The sequence below is a fragment of the Myxocyprinus asiaticus genome, chromosome 3, assembly GCF_019703515.2.
Source record: "Myxocyprinus asiaticus isolate MX2 ecotype Aquarium Trade chromosome 3, UBuf_Myxa_2, whole genome shotgun sequence".
In the NCBI taxonomy this organism is placed as follows: domain Eukaryota; kingdom Metazoa; phylum Chordata; class Actinopteri; order Cypriniformes; family Catostomidae; genus Myxocyprinus; species Myxocyprinus asiaticus.
The window spans coordinates 53971895-53994371 of record NC_059346.1 but is presented as its reverse complement, the minus strand read 5'-3'; the positions used below and the strand labels follow the sequence as shown (position 1 = coordinate 53994371).

The 22477-nt window shown below is 37.9% G+C and overlaps 1 protein-coding gene across 7 annotated transcripts in view; it reads right to left on the bottom strand.

The window, feature by feature from the left end:
- Positions 1–407: 407 nt before the first annotated feature.
- LOC127422464 (heterogeneous nuclear ribonucleoprotein K) overlaps positions 408–22477 on the bottom strand; it is a 30947-nt gene continuing 8877 nt past the window's right edge. Inside the window, exons 3-16 of one of the 7 annotated variants that reach the window (XM_051665996.1) lie at positions 21715–21812; positions 21538–21594; positions 20655–20698; positions 15744–15816; positions 15072–15185; positions 14804–14932; positions 13622–13932; positions 12759–12812; positions 11671–11713; positions 8199–8214; positions 7963–7995; positions 7764–7831; positions 5865–6034; positions 408–1229 (exon numbers count right to left, since the gene is read on the bottom strand). In XM_051665996.1, coding sequence (XP_051521956.1) covers positions 1199–1229; positions 5865–6034; positions 7764–7831; positions 7963–7995; positions 8199–8214; positions 11671–11713; positions 12759–12812; positions 13622–13932; positions 14804–14932; positions 15072–15185; positions 15744–15816; positions 20655–20698; positions 21538–21594; positions 21715–21812 — 1241 coding nt within the window. In that variant the 3' untranslated portion in view covers positions 408–1198. The remainder of the gene's footprint in view (positions 1230–5864; positions 6035–7763; positions 7832–7962; positions 7996–8198; positions 8215–11670; positions 11714–12758; positions 12813–13621; positions 13933–14803; positions 14933–15071; positions 15186–15743; positions 15817–20654; positions 20699–21537; positions 21595–21714; positions 21813–22477) is intronic. The other 6 variants (XM_051666004.1, XM_051666014.1, XM_051666023.1 and 3 more) reach the window with 6 other exon arrangements.

Sequence of the window (22477 nt, the reverse complement as noted above, 5' to 3'; positions counted from 1 at the left end):
TACTTTCACCAGATATTAAACAAAAAAACAATAGATTTATTTGAGTTACACTGACACAGGTAATTTTGCTGGATTTACCCAATTAAACTAGGTTCTTTCTACACAAAATTTTGTTGAGATTACATAGTAATTTAAGTTTAGAAAACTAATTTCAAACACGTGGAACCACTGTCCACGATTTAATAAAGTTCTGCCAGAGCTATTTTAGCAAGAAAATTTCAGTTTGTCTTCAACCGGGAGGCGCATGCATCAGTTCTACAACTTTGTCTTGACACAAAAACTTCAGTTCTCATCAGAACAACTCCCATTTTATTGCACCTTCACCTGGAAGAATGGAAATTCATTCCAGATGCATTACCATTAAAATACAAAAACACACACAACACTCAATAAGCCACAAACAGGGGTTTAGTAAAAGGTGGCACAGACTTTATTTTTTAGATTTGCAGCACAATCTACAAACACCAGAGGGGACAGAGCGAGAAAGAATGAGATATGAGAAACATTAATGAGACAGCCACAAATTCCTTCAATCTGTGGTGAGAAAGGTGTCTAGAAAGATCCATCTAAAATGGTAAAAATGCTTACAAACAGACGTACAAAACAAGCGCCAGCAAGACTGAATGGATCCCAATGTCGGTATGAATTTGAAAAACAGGTGGAGAAAAAAAAAAAAAAGCCCTCAGTAATTAATCCATTTTCCCACCTCAAATCCCCCCATTCTTCAAATCAAAATAGTTGTTCATCCTTTAAATAAAACTGATACTGATATTAAAACTTTTAAAGAATTAACTGAATATTTACACTTTCCCCAAAAACTCATGATCAAGGGCAAAAAAAAAACAAAAACAAAAAATTTACAAATAAGATTACATTCTGCATGTTGCACAGACTAGGCATGCAGCTCTGGTAAGGCCAACAGCGGACATTACAGATGGGCTCCCTTGATTTACAAAACATTATAATCAATAATGGGAAAATGGCGTTCAAGAACAGAAAGAAAATGTTACAGAAATAAACGGATCCACTTGCTATGCAGAAAAAATTTCCCTTAAATGTGTCGTTTAAAAAAAAAAAAAAAAAAAAAAAAATGGCTAGGAGAAATGGTAGAGACACATCTACCCAAGAAGCAGAGGAATGTAGACTCAAAAAAAGTTGAAGTGAATGGGTATGGCAGTTTGGCTTCACTCTCCACTCTCTAGAAGAACCGACCGGAGTACTGCTTCACACTGAAAGAGGAAATGAAACAGTTGAGACAGAGGCCAGTCTAACAGATCCCAGAGGGAAAACACTTTTGTATGACCAGAGACAAAATTCTAAGTGTGAGGTCAATGTGTGTCACATCAATCAGTAGACAAGTGATTCTATTATCTGATTCTATTGCATTTTATGTACCCTTTTTTTTTTTTTTTTCTTTCTCCCAATCTGGAATGCCCAATTCCCAATGTGCTTTTAAGTCCTCGTGGTCGTGTAGTGATTCGCCTCAGTCCGGGTGGTGGAGGATGAATCCCAGTTGCCTCCGCGTCTGAGACCATCAACCCGCGCATCTTTTCACGTGGCTTGTTGAGCATGTTGCCATGGAGACAGCACATGTGGAGGCTTCATGCCACCCACCGCGGCAACCATGCTCAACTCACCACGTGCCCCACCGAGAACTAACCACATTATAGCAATCACGAGGAGGTTACACCATGTGACTCTACCCTCCCTAGCAACCGGGCCAATTTGGTTGCTTAGGAGACCTGGCTGGAGTCACTCAGCACGCCCTGGGATTCGAACTAGCGAGCTAGCAAACTCCAGGGGTGGTAGCCAGTGTATTTTACCACTGAGCTACCCAGGCCCCCTCATTTTATGTATCCTTAATGCACACAATTAAATAATATTTAGTAGCCAAGTGATTCTATTATCTGGCTTTGCAGTTACAATAAACAAAACAGAAATTGGTACTTTGGGCACTTTTGATGGTCTCCTTAAAACATCTGTCACTCAAACACTTTTAAAACTACTGACAATGTCTAACAGTGTATGTACAAGCATTACAGCAGATTTGTGTAAAAGGATTTTTTTGTTGTGTGAAAAGTCATGAAAATTCCCACTAAAGTGTCATTTCCAGCACATCACAAATTCTGTATCGTGTTTAATAGAATTCTGTGGTGGAAAATACTTTATTTTTTATAAAATGGCACTTTTTTGCACAATGGACTCCTTTGTCTTGTTAAAGTTAATTTCCAAGCTAACATTTTATGTATCCTAAATACACACAATTAAATAATATTTTTACACCTTTTGAATAATTTGGCAAAATTACAAACACAAAACACTCTGCTCACAAGTGATACTGTGTTTACCTTGATTTTCTATTTCATCTCAAGCATGCTTGTCACTGACACTTTTGTTGACTTCATTAGGGCAAAATTGTGTGATGGAAAAGTCACCAGGACTCTGAGACAGTTGTATTTTATTTTATTTATTTTTTTAAAGATTGCTAGAAATAATTTCACACAATAAATATTCAAATTGTTTGTTTACTTTGTTTTGATTTTCATAGGTTTAAAAATGTAATCATCTGTATTTTTATAATGGATTTTCATCATTTAATACTGAAAGCCTGGTCTGGGACAAGGCTAAAACAGTCAAATCTGTACATAAAAAGGCTTCTGAAAAGTACCAAAAATAAATTATGAAGGCCTGGTAGAAAGTTTCCAGTTCAGTTTTAATATGACCTTCATATATATATATATATATATATATATATATATATATATATATATATATATATATATATATATATATAAGATAAAATCTCTTAATTTAAAATAAGCCCTGGTACACGAATGTGCCCAAAGCTGAAGAAATACCCATATCTAGTACACTCACGGAGCACGGTTTTTTATTAGGTACACCTGTACACCTACTTATTCATGTGATTATCTAATCAGCCAATCAATTGGCAGCAGTGCAATGAATATAATCATGCAGATACAGGTCAGGAGCTTCAGTTAATGTTCACATCAACCATCAGAATGGGGAAAAAATGCGATCTCAGTGATTTCGACTGTGGCATGATTGTTGGTGCCAGACGGGCTGGTTTGAATATTTCTGTAACTGCTGATCTCCTGGGACTTTCACACACAACAGTCTCTAGAATTTACTCCGAATGGTGCCAAAAACATCCAGTGAGTGGCAGTTCTGCGGAAGGAAATGCCTTGTTGATGAGAGAGAGAGATCAACAGAGAATGGTCAGACTGGTTTGAGCTGACAGAAAGGCTGCAGTAACTCAGATAACCACTCTGTACAATTGTAGTGAACAGAATAGCATCTCAGAACGCACAACATGTCAAACCTTGAGGCGGATGGGCTACAACAGCAGAAGACCATGTCGGGAACTTTATTAGGACCATAGTGTTCCTTATAAAGTACTCAGTGAGTGCATAGTTTTATAATAAATGAAAGTTAAAAATTATGTAAAAAAAAAAAAAAATGTTATTCAAATACATAGTGTATGTATTTCAATAGTACATTTTCTGGTATGTGATACATGCAGTAAAGAGAATTAAACATGTCAAGTTACTTGAGAAAGGTTGTTTTTCAGACTCCATTAGCATGTTTGATATATGCATGCAAAAGTTATAAAGTCAACATGAAACAGCATTCAAAGGCCATTTGACTTCCGTAATGTGACATGTTTCTGAGGCAAACAACATATTTCTCACACACACACTCACAAAACTTGATTTTATTAATTGGGAATTGACTGGCTCGTGAAACTTCCTACCAGAACCGAGCCAGACCAAAATACAAGATTGCAGTCGATTGTGGAGGACTTCTCCCCGCCTCAAACACCACCAATACCTTTAACACCCATTTACACTTTCCTCATTTTTATTTGTTGCTGTAACCTTTCTAACATTAACTGGCATTAAATTACTGAGTTAACTATTGGCAAGACTTTGAAATGCAGAATTACCAACAACAGTAGCCCAAAACAATGCCTAAATAAATATTTGTGTACTGGTTAGCATTAACCAATAATCCGCATGGCCTAGGTCAGTGTTTCTCAACTGGTCTCAGCAGGTCTGTTCGGATAGGGTTGCGGACAGCAGGGATGTTAGTGTTAGTCAGGGATGTTAGTCAGAGTAGGTTAAACTGGCAGGCCTCTTCAGTTAGGGTGGGTGAAATGTGTTTGAGAGGGGGGTGTGGGGGGGGGGGGGGGGGGGGGGGGCAGATGATGCTGGGCCTGTGCTGTAGGGCAGACTATGATTTGTTGTCACTTTATCTAACTAACAACAACAAAATCACAAGTCTTCCACACAGAAGCAAGCCAGCTTTCACTTCATTCTCCTGGACCCCACTAATTTGCCCCTCTGTAAATTAGATTTGGATACCAACCAATGGAAATAATAAAACAACCCCTTTTGTGCACATTTCACAACAGGAAAAAAAAAAAAAAAAAAAAAGGAAATTTCCCCCTGAAGTTGGAAGCTGTTACGTAGATCAGGCAAAGAGAAGTGCATGAGACAGCAGGCAAATGTGTATCAAGCATGAAGCAAGTCATTTTAATTTAAAACACACTTAAGAGATAGGGAGTTGATATTAACATTACAATGATTTTAGCAACTTGTTTTTCCTCATCACAAAAAGAACGACTAAAGTACACCCAAGTTAAACTGATTTGTTTGGTTGTACCATCGTGTCCTAAACATGCACAAGTGACAAGTGATAAATCCAAAATCTTCTGTTAATTAGAATTTTTGTCTAAATCAATGTCGACGCACAGCAAGGCGTTTTGACGGTCGCTTGGTTTTTATAGTGCGCAACAGTAACCGTCCACTCTTGATTCCGGAAGCAGTTTTCCTATTCATTTTTTCCATAAGGTTTTTAAAAAACTGTCATAAGAGTTCTAAGCCATGACCTAACCAACCAGCTTCGAGGTGAATCCCAACATTATAAACTTTAATTTGAAGCAGTAAGTATTAGAAAAATCGGACAAAAAGACAATGACACAAGATGATTGGAAGCTCATGATTGGTCTGCATTTAAGGATTTATAAGTGACTGTTAAAAATTAGGGATGGCACCGATCCGATACCTGGATCGGTATCGGGTCCGATACTGGCGTTTTTACCCGTATAGTGTATCGGTCCGACGAGCCCGATCCAAATACGATACCGCATGTTGGTCACTGACGTTACTTGAGCATTTTATTCAGGCTCTTACAGTCATCCAAAAGCTTTGTGAATTTCAAAAGGCTGTGTTTAATAATAAATATACAGTCGGCATGCACAGCTAAGTAGTCCCTGGCACCTCACTTTACTGTACGAGTACCGCTCTGCCAACACGTGCACACAAACATGTGCAGAGGCTCGTGAAGCACTGCTCAGGGAAATATGTGGTTGCTCCACACAAACTTAATCTCAGATGTAGATAATCAATAGTTCGGTCCGCCTATAACATGCATTGAGAACGGCACCAGACAAGCATTTTACCAGATGTTGAATGAGAAGCGTATTACACTACTGTGAATTAGCCTACAAACAAACACTCAAACACAGACTTCCTGGAGCGCTCAGCGCCGGACTTTCAAAATAAAAGCCTTAAGAAATGACAACTGAAATTTACCACCAATGTATAGTAAAATTATTATTATTATTATTATTAGAAATGGCAAAAAAACAAATTGGGTTCCAAAAAGTACTGTTGTCACATTGTGCAGCATTTTCACTTTTAAGTGGACAAAAACATTTTTTTTTTTTAAATGACTTGACGCTGGAAGCTTGATGCATCGTACCTAATTAGGACACAGTGTCAGGATGGTCATGCATTTTTGGGCTTGTGGTAAAGTGTTGGAATAGGTGACAGACTCGCCTGTTCTGTAGTAGATACTGGGCGTTCTGAATCTGGTCCTGTGTGCCTGTAATGGTAATGATCCTGTCCTCTGAGCCCTCCAGAGGCTCGTCGATTTTGATAGATGCTCCTGACTCATGACGGATCTGTTTGATCCTCTGCCCGCCTTTCCCAATGATGGAGCCGGCCAGCTAGAACAAAACACAAGCAAGGCTTTTGAGAGTCTAGTTCAGGGTTTTTTTCATATACTGAAAATGAGATTGATAACATTTTTGTAAACAAGATAACGCAAAGTAAATGAAAAACTAAACTAAAAGCAGTTATTGAAAAATAAACTGAAATAAACAAAAACAGACGCTTTTTGTGGTAATTGAGCTATCTTTACACTGCATCGAAAATGTCTGGCTTAACTATTGATGAGTCCATTTACACCTGATATCAAGATGCGTTTCGGGTGATCCGATAACATGTGGTCAGTCCTAAACACAGGACTGTTTTGTGATCGGATCACAAAAACCACATATGAATGTGGTAAAAGTGCATGTAAACACATTGCATTTGATGTGTAAACGCTATTCCATCCCGGACAGCAGTGAAGTGCCACCTCTAACCTGTCAATCAACCGTTGCACTAAAACAAGAGTTTAAACTTTGCCGGTTACGAGCGGCTTTAAAAGGAAATAACCGTCCAATCGGAAAATTTTAAAAAGCGTATACATACACAAGCACGAGAACTTCACGGATCTTCTTCAGTCTGTCTGAGATCAACATGCAACAAGACAGATAAGAAGCACAAACATCTTATACTCATGTTAATACAGGAAATCCACAAAAATAACGGATAATTCTGCTTGACGTTGTGTTTGTGCTTCGATTAAAATTCAACTGCATCTGGGAGAAACAGCGCACCGTTTTTCCATGCTTTCCTTGTCTTTTCTGACTTTGTTGCACTTTAATATCATGCAGTTGTACACTAACACAGTGACTGATATATGTCGTCATGAAATCAGAGACCCTCCCCTCCAAAGCTGAACACAAATGGTCACAGCAGACGCATTAAGGGACCAGGTGTAAACAGCAATGTGTCTCGCCTAACCACTTGTGATTGGATCACCCGAGACACATCTTAATACCAGGTATAAATGGGGCCTATGTGGGGAAATGACAACCCACAAGTTAATTTGATGACTGCAATGAAACCGTGAACGTCAACAGAGTGCATGTAAAAAAAAAAATTTTTTTTTTAAAAAGTGAGAAACACCTGCAAAATAAGTATGTATTGATGTACGGACTGCTTCCGAGTCAAATCAGGCAAATATTTTAAATTTCCTATAGAAAGTTTTGACAATCTTAAAATTCAATTCAAAGGTCATATTTTAATTACTTAAATATTCTGCTGTGAATAATGTTTAGCATAATTACTAAAACAAAAAATCATTGCTGAAACAATGCAATTAAACTGAAATGCAAAATTTGAAATGGAAAAAAAAATAATAATAATTGTAAATGGAAAAAACATAAAAACCTTAGTAGGGCTGTGCATTCATCAATGGCCAATGCTTATGTAGGACTCTCATTTGTACTCTTGTACAACCATAATTCGCCACATTATGGACATATTCCTACTAGGGAGAAAATTATTTTCCCCCGATGAGTAGATAATTTCTTAGTCTAGCAATAAAAACCCCACATCCAATAAGGTATAAGCAATTAGGTTACGAATCTGGTGTCTGTTTAGTGGTGCTATTAATGCATTATTAAAAGTGACCTCATTGAGCAAAACTAAGACTAGTCTTTGATGCTACTAGTGGAATCAATTTTTTGTGAATTTAAAATGCAAATACAATTTGTATTAAAATACATTTGAAATGAATAAGTGAAATGCAAACTATAGAAATCCTTAGTAAGCTTGTGCACTCACATCTTTGGGGATGGTCACTTGTGTTGTAATAACCGGCCCTCCAATGTCACTGTAAGAACCTCGACCACCTGAAAACAAACATCTTACTGTGATTTAGCCAACGTTGTGTAGGACTCTCATTAGCACTCTTATAAAACCACAATTAAGTATATATCATCCATTTTCCATTATCAGAGACCACAGTATCTGACACACTCACCAGACTGGAAAGGCTCCCAAGAAGAATTATTGTCTTCAGATAAAACAAGAAAAGAAAATGGAAAATGTGATGAAGATATCAGAGCTACGACAGGGAAGGATGCAGAGAGAGAAAAGCAGGAAACACTAGGCAATTGAGATTGGAGCGTTCTGTTTGACTGAAGGTAACCTTGAGCCTGTGTGTGTGTGTGTGTGTGTGTGTGTGTGTGTGTGTGTGTGTGGCTGAAGAACACTCACCATATCCACCTCCACTCTGTGTACAACAATGGATGAAAAAAAAAAGAGAAAGTGTCAATTTAGAGAGCAAACTTTTTACTCAAAGCACATAGGGCACTGACTCTTTAAGCTTTTAACCCAACATTTAATTATCTGTATTTCAAATTCAAAAATTGGTGCCTAACCACCAATCTTTGTAACACACTGCCTTGAGTAGAGAAGACAAAAAATAAAATAAAAAAATACATTAAGCATTTTCACATTGTGACAATAACAGTAACAGGGTTCCCACTCTTTCCAAAGGACAATTTTCCAGGACATTTTACAGTATGTGCTCAACGGGTGAACACACCAGAGGTCATGATGTATGTTGTGGTTATTGGATGGTTATTTTTTCTAAATTCCGTATTTGACAGTTTAATTACTTTTTATTATCAAAATGGTGTGCAATCAAATGAATTATTAAAACTTTAATCAAATAAAAATATGATTATTTTAATGAATAACATTTTTCAACATGACACTGCATTATTTTTAAATGATGTGTTTTTATACAAAATCCTCACAGCGCAATCCAAAACAACTCTGGAAATATTTTTGTCAAATGAAGTTCTGCAAAACAGAACATAAAAAAAATGTGAGATTATTATTATTTAATTACAGTAAACATTATTATACAATGGTAATATATTGTTGTATTTTTCCCCCCATTTCACGCGTCCATTTAATCAAGCTTTTATTTTGGCAACAGCGAGTTTGCTCCCCAGATCACATCAATAAATTGTTAGGTTAAAGTTTAAATGATAAATGGACTGCACTCAAAAGCGAGACTAATGCTTCTCTACTCAGTCTAGCACATTTTTGCAGTAGGTTTCAAAACCTTTTGTATAGTTTTTTTTGCATTAGCCTACATTTGACAATTTTTAAATGAAAATTATCCTATGGTATCAAATTACATATACACTTGATGAGCCAAAACATTATAACCACCTGCCTAATATGCTGCTGGTCCTCTGTGTGCCGCCAAAACAGCACCGACCCAACGAGGCATGGACTCTACAAGGCCCTTGCGCATCGATGAGCACTGGGCGCCCAACACCTGTTGCCGGTTTGTCCCTCCTCGGACCACTGTCGGTACCTACTCAACACCGCTGACCGGGAGCACCCAACAAGCCTTGTCGTTTCAGAGATGCTCTTTTTAAATAAGATATCTGCATATTTTCAGACGGTATATAATAGAAGTTTTATTGATATCGTTCCACAGGACGCTGGATCTGCTGAAGTTGTGTGAGGTTGGTTTATAACATCTGTTTAAATGAGATATGCGCATATTTGCAGACGGTATATGATATTAGTTTTATTGATATTTGCCTTTTTCTCATTAGACAAGATAGTTAAAAGTTACAGGGAACTGTTGAGGAGAGAGAGGGAGAATGAAACAGACGAGCACTTTAACATTATGAGTTCAAACGCGTCTGCTGCAGCTCTGATATGCGGACTGTTTAAATGAGACTGTGTTGCACACCGGTCTATTATTGTAGTAACACGATGGCTCATAACAACAAAACGAACCGTGACTGGTCGTTTACATGTCTCAGTCGCTTCACATGCAAGCAGCAATTCTCAGCGCCCTCAAGAAACAAATCGGCCAAAGGGGAAAATGTATCGGCTGATTAACCCCATTGATAGTCTTTGGGATGTGTTGGAGAAGACTTTACGGAGTGGTTCGACTCTCCTGTCATCAACACAAGATCTCGGCCACAGATTTATGCAACTCTGGACAGAAACTAATGTTGTGACGTTGCATAAGTTGAAGTCGAAGCAATGCCACGACAAATGCACTCCGTAATCAAAGCTAAAGGCGGTCCAACGAAATATTAGTGTATGCAACATTTTTTTTGGCCAGGCAGTGTGTTTATTCAAATAAATCACAGCCTTTTACAGTTTAATAATCACACTAGGACATATCACTATTTTAATTTGGTTAATTGTGCATTCAAACATAAATTTTCATCCCAACATGTCAAATAAGTGACATTCCACGTTTTATCACTAATGCTATTTTTATGATTCCGTCCATGTATTCTGCATCGTGGAAATAATAGGGCCCTACATGTGACATCCACGGAATAAGCAGACTCCGACCTCTGAACTATTGAAAATTAATTCATATCACGAGGTGTAAAGGTCGCATCATCACGCTACAACCTCAGGGTATGAATTTGTTTTGTTTTTACCGGTCCGACGGTCGTCATTGTCTAAAGTTTACAACACAAATGTTTTTGTAGTTAACATACCAGCAATGTTGGTAAGATAAACGTATATTTTTCACTAACTACTTTGACAGACAAAAGCAGAGATGACAGCAGATGAGAAAAGAATGTACATAACAGGATAACTGTTGATGTTGTTTTAAATGTGCAACCAAAACTATGCAAATGTGTATCTGATACCTATCCTAAGTCCATGTTTTTGTACATGTAACAAAAACCTTGTTTGCAACACAGTCAAACACTTTTATTATACTTAAATATTTTCTAGGACAAATCATTATTTTCCAGAACATTTGGGTATTTTTCTCATTTTCCATGACTTTTCCAAGACTGGAAAACTTCATTGCAAAATTTCAGGTTTTCCATGGAAGTAGCCTATTTGTTGTACTGCCTTTAATTTATGGCAGCTTTAAAATATTACTGAAATACAATTATTTTGTTTCTACAATACAGTGAAAGAATACTGTATAGTCGTAATGAGAATCACTATTTCTAGATTGTTTTTTTTAGGGGTTTTCTCCTCAATTTTAGGTGGGAAACATACATGAAAATAATGTCACAATGCAAAATATCTTAAAATACCTTTATGGTCCTAAAATAGGCTTCACTTTCCTTATGCAAAACATTCACTTTATATGCAAAAACTAAAAATATAATTTCTTATTCACCCCTATATAAGACTTAGTGCATCAATATAGAATTAAAATTGGTTACATATTGGCTAAATTTGCAATGGTTTGAAAATGCCTCGTGCAATCAGATTTTGCAGACGTTTTTTTTTTTTTTTAATATATTTTCTTTTACTAAAGGTAAGTTCCCGTGGATGTGTTGATCGTCTCTCTATATGGGCACCAACAGGCTTGCCGTGTTCCAGAAAGCTCAACTCACTCAGAGCAGTGTCGCCCAAAGTTCATTGGCGAGTGTGATGGCTTTCACCTACGTATTAACTGCTCCTTGGTAACCAAGGCAACAAGTGATTCAAAAATCTGTTGCCAAGCAACAGCAGGCCAAACCAGTGCACCAGATATTAGAGCTCCACATATGTATCTATAACACTGTCACTTCAGGAGAAAGAACAAGCCATTCCACTTGGATTTTCTAAAAGTGCCCATTAATGAAAAGTCTCCTCTTACAAGAAAGAGATGATCATTAATTGATGAATCTCATGATGTTCACGAAAATACAAATTCACATTTGTGTAAAAGTTCATTTGTACTCACCATGCTCTCGTAACGGTCCCCAGGTCGCCCTCTTCGGTCACTGCTTGCAATAAGAGAGATAAGTTTAGTTTTACATGCTCAGAGTCAGCTCAGATTCTTAAAAAATCTAAAATATCTCCACAAGCCCTGCTTGTTATTAGTGGCTTCTACACATAGAGATATGTATAGTGAATAAGAACTTCGTATCATATCGCTTCAGAAGACATGGATTAAACTTGTGATGTTTCATTTGAGAACGAATCTGTCTTTTTGAACATCATTCTTGTTCACCTCCATACACTAACTCATATTTCTCATTCACTGACGTCTCTATCTTTCAAAGTGCGAGACAGATTTGGTGGCTTTTCTTGCCTTTAAAGACTGAGCGCGAGCCAATAGCATTAGACTGCAGGCTCTGAAGGAGCCTATCATTGGTTTGACCAACAGAACGAATACACCCTTCACTGAACCAGTCAAGTTGGTTGATTGATTCTGAACGAGATTAGACGTCTCGTTCATGAACAAACTGAATGTACTGAGATACTTGTGGGTGAACGAACTGAAAGAATCAGTCCTCTTGTTCATGAACAAGGATCTGCTGACTGGCTGAACGAGAGGCGGCGGCAAGTCGTTTGTTCAGTTCGGCAATCTCGTTCAACAAGAAAAGTGGCCGGATGAAATATGAATATAGGTGAGTGATGACCACACATTACAATGGCACATGGACGTTATTTAAAATCATGAACGAACATCTGAACAAATCTTTTTGGTAAACGAATTCAAAAGACTTGATGATGGCTGGGAAGAATTAAAATCCCCACCACTAAATTTAACCACTGGAGCTCGTGAGTTTTAGAGTAAATGATAAAAAGAATGATCATTGTTGGGGTGAACTATTTCTTTGTGGCTTATGGTGGATAGCAGACCAACTGAAAGATGTATTGCAACACTTACAGTACTGGTGTAAATGTAGTTTTTGCATGACAAATATTCATTTCCCCCCTCAGTGTGAACAGTTTTGCAATGTGTAAATTGCTTTGCTTTTCACATTGCTCTAGGTGTGAATAGGCCTTAGGGTAGTTAAATCTCCAGCTTTTGTGTTTACTTACTTTGGTCTGTCATCCATATTGCTGTGATAGCTCTGGTGAGAAAATCTATCACCTCTGTAAAAAAAATTATAAAAAAAAAATGGTGCTGTAATACAAAATTGGGCAGATTGACGAAAGAACTCACAAGGACTGCATGGATTATCTGACATACATCGTTAAAAAAAAAAACTAAAAGTAATCATATTTAATGACAAGATAATCCAGGCACCAGGTTCCCATAACTTTTCTAGTCAATCATAATTAATGGAAAAGGATCATTTAAAAATTATGTTTAAAAAAATTGCACTTCAAACAGAGCAATTTCTAGTCGATTAGATATTTTTGAGCCAAGTGCAGCATTGGCTAGTAATGGACTATTACATGCAATAAGGATTATAAAAATCAGGTATTTGTAATTTGATTACATTAGTTTTTTTAATGTGCACAATCAATTACAGTTGCATTTTTGGGGAGGGGGTGTTCTGGACTCTGGATTAAAAATTTGATTTAATATTTAACGTGTAATATGCTACTTAATGCTTTTAAAATTGGAGTTATCAAAATATGTAATAAGTAATCAGATTACATTACCTAAGTGTAATAAATTACATTACTGAATACAATTTCAGTTCAGTGTAATTTGTAATCAGTACCAGATTCTATTTCAGACATATAATCAACACTGGCTGAGCGCAACTTGAAAAATGTATCATGACTTCTTAAGATTTTAATAATTTCCAGGCCTGGAAAACACAGTTTTAAAACTTCCAGATATTCCCTGGGTTTCCATGACTGTGAAAAATGTATTGAAATGTTTTCTGAAAAACATGAAAACTTTGACTGTTTCAGAAAAATTCTATACATGATGAGCTACATTCTCTTACCCTCCTCTTGGTGGTAGTGGTGGGGGCAGAGGCAGATTTCGGGCCCTACTACCCCCACGTCCTCCTCTCCCTGGCGGGGGTGGAGGCGGTCCACGGCGGGGGCTCATGTCATCATGGTCCCGTCTGGAAGAGGGCATGGGACGACCACCACGTGCTGGAGGCATGCGATCAAACCCTCCCCGGCCTCGGATCGGGAACCCTCCCATAGGCCGTCGACTTCTCTCCTCATACATCATGGTAAAGCCACCATAGTCATAGGTTTCATCGTAAAAGTTTGGGTCATAGGGCTGGGCTCGACCTTTGATGGGTGCCTATAGAGAATGCAGAACAAATAAGCTTACTAACAAATAAGCTTTACAAAACTAAATATAATTCACCTGGATTTTTACTAGAAAGTTTCTGAAGAAAATGTGTGGAGCTTGCCCTTGCAAAACTCGCTGCCACAATGCTAGGATGTTCTAGGAGGTGATCGCCAGGGAATTGGTATGCTGATCTAAGTGGTTTTAGGCCTAGATGTAGCTTGAGTTGCTCTTTCAATGAAAGTCTAAGAAATGTTTGCCCATTGTATCATTCAGCAGGCAAAAATCTGTGTGACCGCTTACAAAAGTAATAGCACACCATTCTTTAAAGGTATATTCCAGGCTCAATAAAAATTAAGCTCAATCGACAGCATTTGTGGCATAATGTTGATTACCACAAAAATGTATTTAGACTTGTCCGTCCTTTTCTTTGAAAATAAAAAGAAGCAAAAACAGAGGTTACAGTGTGGCACTTATAATGGAAGTGAATGGGGCCAATTTTTGGAGGGTTTTAAGGCAGAAATGTGAAGCTTATAAAATTGACTATAACTTTACACAAAAAAGGTAAGCGATTTATCACTGTAAAATCATGTTAACACACGTAGTTTACATCTTGTGTCTATACTTTTTTGTGCCTCACTGAAACAGACATTTTTACCTTTTTTAAAGAAAAGGTGAGGCAAGTCAAAATTCATTTTTGTGGTAATCAATATTATGCCACAAATGCTGTCGATTGAGCTTAATTTGTATTGAACCCGGAATATTCCTTTAACAAGACCCATGATCTGAAGCATACCATCACTGAGGTATCAATGGTGCAGAATGAGAAACATGGAGTAACAAGTTTAATACTTGAGCAATAATAATAGTATTGTCTTCTCACCTCTGCAATCAGCTCCAGAATGACCTTGATGCATTCAACAACACGCTCAGGTTTACCCCCGACTAACACCACACGGTCAGTAGAATGGGGACAGCACTCCTGGAAGAGCTTGATGGTTGTCTGGGTGCTCTAAAAACAAGACAACAAATTATAAAAACAAGACAATGAATTATAAATCTCTGGGAAGTACAATCATTATGGTAGAACAGATTTAGCAATATAAAGCTATCTTATTTTACGGCATGTTATTTTTAAGCGTTGTTCTTACCTCCCTCAGTTCCTTGATCTTGGCACCTTTGACTCCAATAATGCCTCCAGCCAAACTCTGATGAATCAGCAGACGCAGCTCACAGTCAAAGTCGGTCCCACTGTAGTGTTGATACTGTCAGACAGACAACAAAGGACAACTGCATACTAACATACATAATATTGTACAGTGTCCTCAGCTAAATTATGTACATTTTAGTTTCTTGTAAAGAACAGAATTCTCAAACATTCACCCAATAATTAAAATTCAGTCATTTACAAACTCTCCAAACCTGTATGATTTCATTCAGTTCAAATATGGTACATCAAACTGTGCTGCGCCAGATTTTACATCAGTAGTGAGACATGCAAGAACCAATGATGTTCGACACCATCGACTGCAAACTTGGGGCACCGCATTTGAGTGAATAACGTCTGGACATATGGCTTTGGAAAACTTGAAAAATAGCGCACAAGTCGTATGGACTACTTTTTTTTTTTTTTGTGCTGTTGTCCTTTTGAGCTTGACCGCCCATTGTCAATGAATGGAAAATAACCTTTTGTGTTCCCTGGAACAAAAAAAGTCTTGGAAAGGTTTGGAAAGACATGAGGGTGAGCAAACGATGACAGAATTTTAATTTTCTGGGCAAACTTTCACTTTAACCCTTTAGTACACTGCGCTTAGCACGCTCACCTCCTCCAGAGTAGGGATGATCTTCAGCAGAATCTCACCAATGGTCTCGATATCTGCACTCACACTCAGGATACTGTAGCAGCACATCAAGCAAAATGAAAGGCAAAAGCAAAACAAACGGATACAAAACTTTAGATCCTGAGCCTTGCTGTACACCACAAAGCAATCAAAGGAGGGGGAAAAAGATTTTGAAACAAATGAAAGAAAATCAAAGAGAGGACTGCCGAACACGTTTTAAAGGGATAGTTCACCCAAAAATTAAAATCCTGTCATCATTTACACACCATCATGTTTTTCCAAACCTGCATGACTTTCTTGCTTCAGTAGAACACAAAAGATGTCAGGCAGAATGTTAGCCTGAGTCACCATTCACTTTCCTTGCATCTTTTTTTCTTAAAATGAAAACGAATGGTGATTGGGGTCTCTAATATTTCTTTTTGTGTTCCACTGAAGAAAAAAGTTATCTGAGTAAATGCAACAGAATGTAAATTTTTGGGTAAACTATCCCTTCAAGTCTTCCAACACTGGACTGAAATACGGGCAGTTGACATGCACTTGGTGCTCGCACATTCAAATACAGGCCTTGAAGTGATGGGCGACAGTGGGAGAGTAAAGACTGAGCAGGCACTGTACGGCTGCACGAGCCAACAGAGATGATGAGGAGAGAGAGAGAGAAAGAGGGGGGGGGGGGGGGGGGGGCTGCTTACCACTATCCCACCACCGGAACAATTTGGGGGAGTCCCTTGCAAATCAATCTACAGTGCCATCAGCACGCCACAATCTCTCAGAGGAATCAGAGAGAGAAATCAAACCAAAAACTTACAAAAGCAGCAAAAGAACGAGGCAAGGGATTTTGTCAGATAAAAAGCCTGAACATTTGTGGACTGAGAGGAATAAACAAGGGGAAGGAAATGCAGCACCAGAGAAAAAATTCAAAGACAACATTGATGAATGACAGAAAGGGCTGAGAGTCATGGACAGTGATGTTGTGAAAAGTGAAGGGGTGGGAGCTTAGGAAGGGGGCAGGGGGAGCAAGGTGGGCCGACAAAGAGCGAAAAAGAGATGGGATTTTACACAATTGCACCGTCAGTACCCAACAACATCGAGAATAATCATCTAATATAATTCAAACTGCGACTGGGCAGTATGACGGTATATACTGTGCGACGACATGAACATAGAAATGTGGTAAACATACAGTGGAAACCAAAAGGTCACTTAAAACCATTTTGTTTTGCCTTTCTCTAATTTAAAAGTATAGTTTCACCCATTAAAATAGTGTCATCATTTACTCACCCTCATGTCGTTCCAAACCTTTGACTTTGTCTTCCGTTAGAAAAAAACACACAAAAAGAGATGTTAGGCAGAATGTTAGGGATTGACAGCCACAGTCACCATTCACTTTCATTATATGGAAAACAGGTGCATTTAAAGTGAATGGCGAGGCTGCCAGTCACTAACATTTTTCTCCTTTTGTGTTGCACAAAAGAAAGTCAAACAGGACAGGAACAACACAAGGATGAGTAAATCATTACAAATTATATTATCAGTATAGCAAGTTTAATTGCACAACTTTGAAACTTTTAATTGCAAACATTTCAGAAATCTTTTTGCTTTATTGATAGCACACAATAGAGCATCTTGCTTGCTTCAATGAAACCAAGGAAATTTGATATTTTGTACAAAGGTTAACATGATCAATGCCACAAATTTACTTCAACCCCTTTACGGACACTTTGAAGAAAGAATCGCCATCGGCTATAAATATTTGTTTTTACTCACCAGATGTTTGGCGAAATGTAAGCGTAATGCAACTGAAAAAGATTTCAACCAGCAAACTGGGAAAGCGCATCTTCACATATATTTAGTATTCAAATATATGACTTCTCGTGCTACAGTACAGTACATGAGAGTATATTTTAATTCATATTTCACTCTATAATCTTAAATCACATGTTAGCTTTTTAAAAATGTACAAATTTCACATTCTATCAATATATATGTCATGAAATAATATTGATACAAGCTGTTGTCACTGTTTGAAAGTTTATACACATTTTTAACAAAATATTCACAAGGTTGGAATCAAATAATGAAAATAGAATTTCAAAAATAACATTTAATTTCTTCTATATCAAAAGTACTATGTAAAAAAAAAAACATTAGGTTTATGGGGCAGGGCTTTGCACAGGTTTAGATGCTGCAAAAGCCTATTTGTTAAATTCTTCAATATTTACAGTGTTTGTATAAGTTGAAATATTTCATAATTTATGACTGTCCCTTTAAATGTCTATTTACACATTATACTTACTACATTGTTACATGTTTGTTTGTTTACATAAATTGTATGATTTACATGTATTTACATTGAGTTTACACTGATTTGTGTAACATGCGCTACATTGGTACTGTCTCTAAGAGTTTGACAATTCCGCAAGCGTTTACGTAGGGTGACCATACTCTGGTTTTCCAAAAAGAGGACATAATAGGGTTCAAAACAGTGTTACTATGAATGCAAACTTTAATACAGTGAAAAAGACTATTAGCATAACAGAAATATATATAAATAAATAAATATTTCCAACATTCTTTTGAATGTCCATGTACTAAAATAAAATATTTGATGCCATGGGTACTTTCATTTACTATTACTATTATTTTGAATGGCCATGGAAAATGAAGCAATGTGATAATTTTACCTGGTCGCAAAAAGTAGTCCGTTAATTTACCTGATGAACTTTCACCTTTTGCTGACCCTTTATGCACACATTAACTCTGCGAAGAGTTAATGTGTGCTTCTAAATCGCGTGCACCTTTATTAGCAACTGACACATAAGTGCCAGCTTTACATGTCATACATTCTGCTTCCCACAGATCTCGACCTGGATGAAAGCATGGGAATCTTTTGTGCAAATCTTCTGTAAATTTGCACTTTCGTTTGGGCATTGTTTCCACTCAGCTGTCATTTGCTGCTACTGTCAAGCAACTGTTTGATGCCGAACAGCGCTTTGTGCGTTCGCGGAGAGATTGACAGGAAGGAATTTGGCCAATAGTTGCTGCAAGACTCTTATAATTGACCAATTGGTGTGCGAGAAGGTGGGACTTACAAAGAGGGGTTAAAGCAATGCAAATATGCACGAACACACAATGTAGTATTAGACCAGATGCACATCATAATGCAACTAAAGCCGAATCCTGGACATTTTCACAAATTTAGAATTCCCGGCCGGACGCTTTAAGATCCGAAAAAGAGGACATGTCCGGGAAAGAGAGGACGTATGGTCACCCCAGTTTACAGTTGGGCGCACATTAACAAGAGAGAAGTTGCACGGTTGTTCTTACCTGATTCGTGCAATGTGTGATTAGAATTATTGTTTCTTTTTACTTTTTGATCAACAACTGACTATAAACAACACTTGTGTTCTTTACCATTACACAACTCAATCACTGGCGAGTGAAATCTGAACATTTACTAGCCAGTAGCTAATAACAAATTCCACATAAAGAGTCAACTAATAATGTCAGATAAAGTACCTTTCATTTTAAACAATGTAATTCACTGGATCACTAAAAAATATGCATGTCCACATAATAATTAAAATATTAAATAATTTTACGTTTAATTTCCAAAAAAAAAAAAAAAAAGGCAATAAATATGCTATTTACATGATATAAAATGATTCATGCATGATAATGTTTGTCATACAGCCCACCCCTAATTCAAACACTTAATTCAACAGACTGATATGAGTGAGGGCGTTCTCCAACTGAACCAGAAGTGATCGATTACATACAATTCTGTGCGAATATAATAATTTTTGCAAATTATATTCAAAGACTTAATGGGGGTGTTGGGGGAAGAGAGAAGACATATATAAACCGATCAGCCACAACATTAAAACCACCTGCCTAATATTGTGTAGGTCCCCCTCTGCTGCCAAAACAGTGCCAACCCACATCTCAGAATGGCATTCCGAGATGATATTCTGCTCACTACAATTGTACAGAACGGTTATCTGAGTAACCGTAGACTTTGTTAGTTCGAACCAGTCTGGCCATTCTCTGTTGACGTCTCTCATCAACAAGGCGTTTCCATCTTCAGAACTGCCGCTTACTGGATGTTTTTTGTTTTTGCACCATTCTGAGTAAATTCTAGAAACTGTTGTGAGTGAAAATCCCAGAAGATCAGCAGTTACAGAAATACTCAAACCAGCCCATCTGGCACCAACAATCATTCATGCAATTATCTAATCAGCCAGTCCTGTGGCAGCAGTGCAGTGCATAAAATCATTCAGATACGGGTCAGGAGCTTCAGTTAATGTTCACATCAACCATCAGAATGGGGAAAAAATGTGATCTCGGAGCGTGGTATGATTGTTGGTGCCAGACGGGCTGGTTTGAGTATTTCTGTAACTGCTGATCTCCTGGGATTTTCACACACAACAGTCTCTAGTATTTACTCCGAATGGTGCCAAAAACAAAAAAAACATCCTGTGAGCGGCAGTTCTGTGGACAGAAACGCCTCGTTGATGAGAGAGTTCAACAGAGAACCGCCAGACTGTTTTGAACTGAAAGGCTACGGTAACACAGATAACCGCTCTGTACAACTGTGGTGAGAAGAATAGCATCTCAGAATGTTATTCTGAGACGAGGGTTGGTGCTGTTTTGGCAGCATGAGGGGGACCTACACAATATTAGGCAGGTGATTTTTATGTTGTGGCTGATCGGTGTATATATGTGTATAAACAAATGCAAATTAAGAAAAAAAAATCAAATGGAACAATATACGTTTCTTAAAAGGGGAAGGGGGACTATATGTGTGAAAATGTTAAAATGAAACAGAAGGCAGGTTATCAAAGACATGTGTTCTCTTTCTAATCAGGCAGTGAGGCAATAACTGGTGGGACATACCGCTCTGGGCCACTGCTGTCTGGGACTGATACACTGGCATTGTACTGCATTGGCCGTGGAGGTTGGCATTGGGCAAGGGCATTCAATCACATGATGTCAAGTAAGGTGCCCATTTAAGGAGGGGCACATTTATGGGCGGGGCCAACCGGGGTGTCAGGTGGGCGGGCGGGCGTTCAGGGGCGGTGGTTGGGCCAACATCAAGGTGGGCAATGCAGGAGGGGCAAGTCGATCCAGTACATGGGCAATGGAGGAAGGTGGCCAAAAAGAAAAAAAAAAAATACAGGAGAGGGAAGAGGGGGGAAAAGGAATACATTTTTAATTTAATACAAGGCTATACTCATTACTCTACTGTCCAAAAATAGTTTTTTGAAGAGACTTGGCAATGAGGGCACAAGATACAGGGCTGGACAGATCTGTTTTTAATGTGGTTTACACAGGACTATGGGTCAGCTCAAAAGTCAAGACATCAATAATCAGGTTTTTAAAGTGGGGAGAGTGTAAGAGTATGCCTTTAAAACATGAATTCGACACTTCCCCTTTAATATGCAATGTCAAAGATGTCAGCCTCATTTCAGAGTGCTTGTTTGTCCAAATAAGCCAACCTATAGCTACAAAATGGAAGAAGATCGGGCCTCAGGTTCAAATGCATGTAATACTTTAAGGATTTTAATTGTAATGGGATAATGGACGGATTGGTGTCATGGGCTTTGGTCTGAGGGATTTCAGATCCGATATATATGAGTTTTGGGCTGATAAAGTGCTCATGAAAACAACTGTTGGTCAAAGGAATTGAAAATGCTGTCAGAAGTCTTGTTAAAACTTGACCATTAGAGAACAGTGCTTATAAGTTCATAATATGCATTCAACATATCTTAATACTCACATCCGTGCGCAAGGCTTTAATGTTCTTGCCCCCCTTTCCAATCACAGCCCCCGCATTCTGAAATGCAAAATGAACAATATGTCACTTTTAATGATGTGAAAATGCACTTTAAAATTGTTAAAACAATTTCACAGGTCTGATCTATAATGGGCATGTATGCCACTTTAACAGACTCACTTTGCTCTGGAGAAGGACCCTGAGTTCCACCAATTCATCCGTGTTGCGAGAGCGTTTGAATGCCTGCTCCTCATCCATGTCCTCAGCGGGGCGCTTGCCTAAGGGAGCACAAATCTGGCACATGAGCCTTGACAACAATTTAAGACATTGGGAGGGGGTTTCCAATGAATCTTGGTCTTCATTTGAACGATCGATATCGATTCTTAAATCAAGATGATCTAATTGGTAACCCGACTACAAGTATGTGACAAATGTTTGCACTATATGACTAAAAATGTCTGTGGTAAATTCAGTTATCACTCCCCAGTGATTGAGTAATAGTGGCGAAGAAGTTCAGCATCTGCATGTTGGAAGCAAAGTTTGGTTTGACTCTGTGTAATGTGTGCTCAAAGACGAGATCAAAGCAATCCATTTGTTATTGAATAATGTCTCTCTTAATACCCTTTCTGTTCTTTACATTCAGTTGTAGATCAAACACAATAAAAAAAATGTAATTCTAAATCACACATAGCACAGATGCGGTAAAGAAGCCATTCAACTCCACTCTTGTTAATATGCGCTCAACCTAAACACTTCTGTGAGACGCTTGCTGCACTGCCACTATTCTTAAAGAGACAGTACCATTTCAGCACTTGTTCTACAAATGTGTTCGACTAAAATGAACAAGTTACTGACAACATTTTTCCCAAATTCAAAATATTATTGTCATTTAGAGCATTTATTTGCAGAAAATGACAACTGGTCAAAATAACAACAAAAAAAA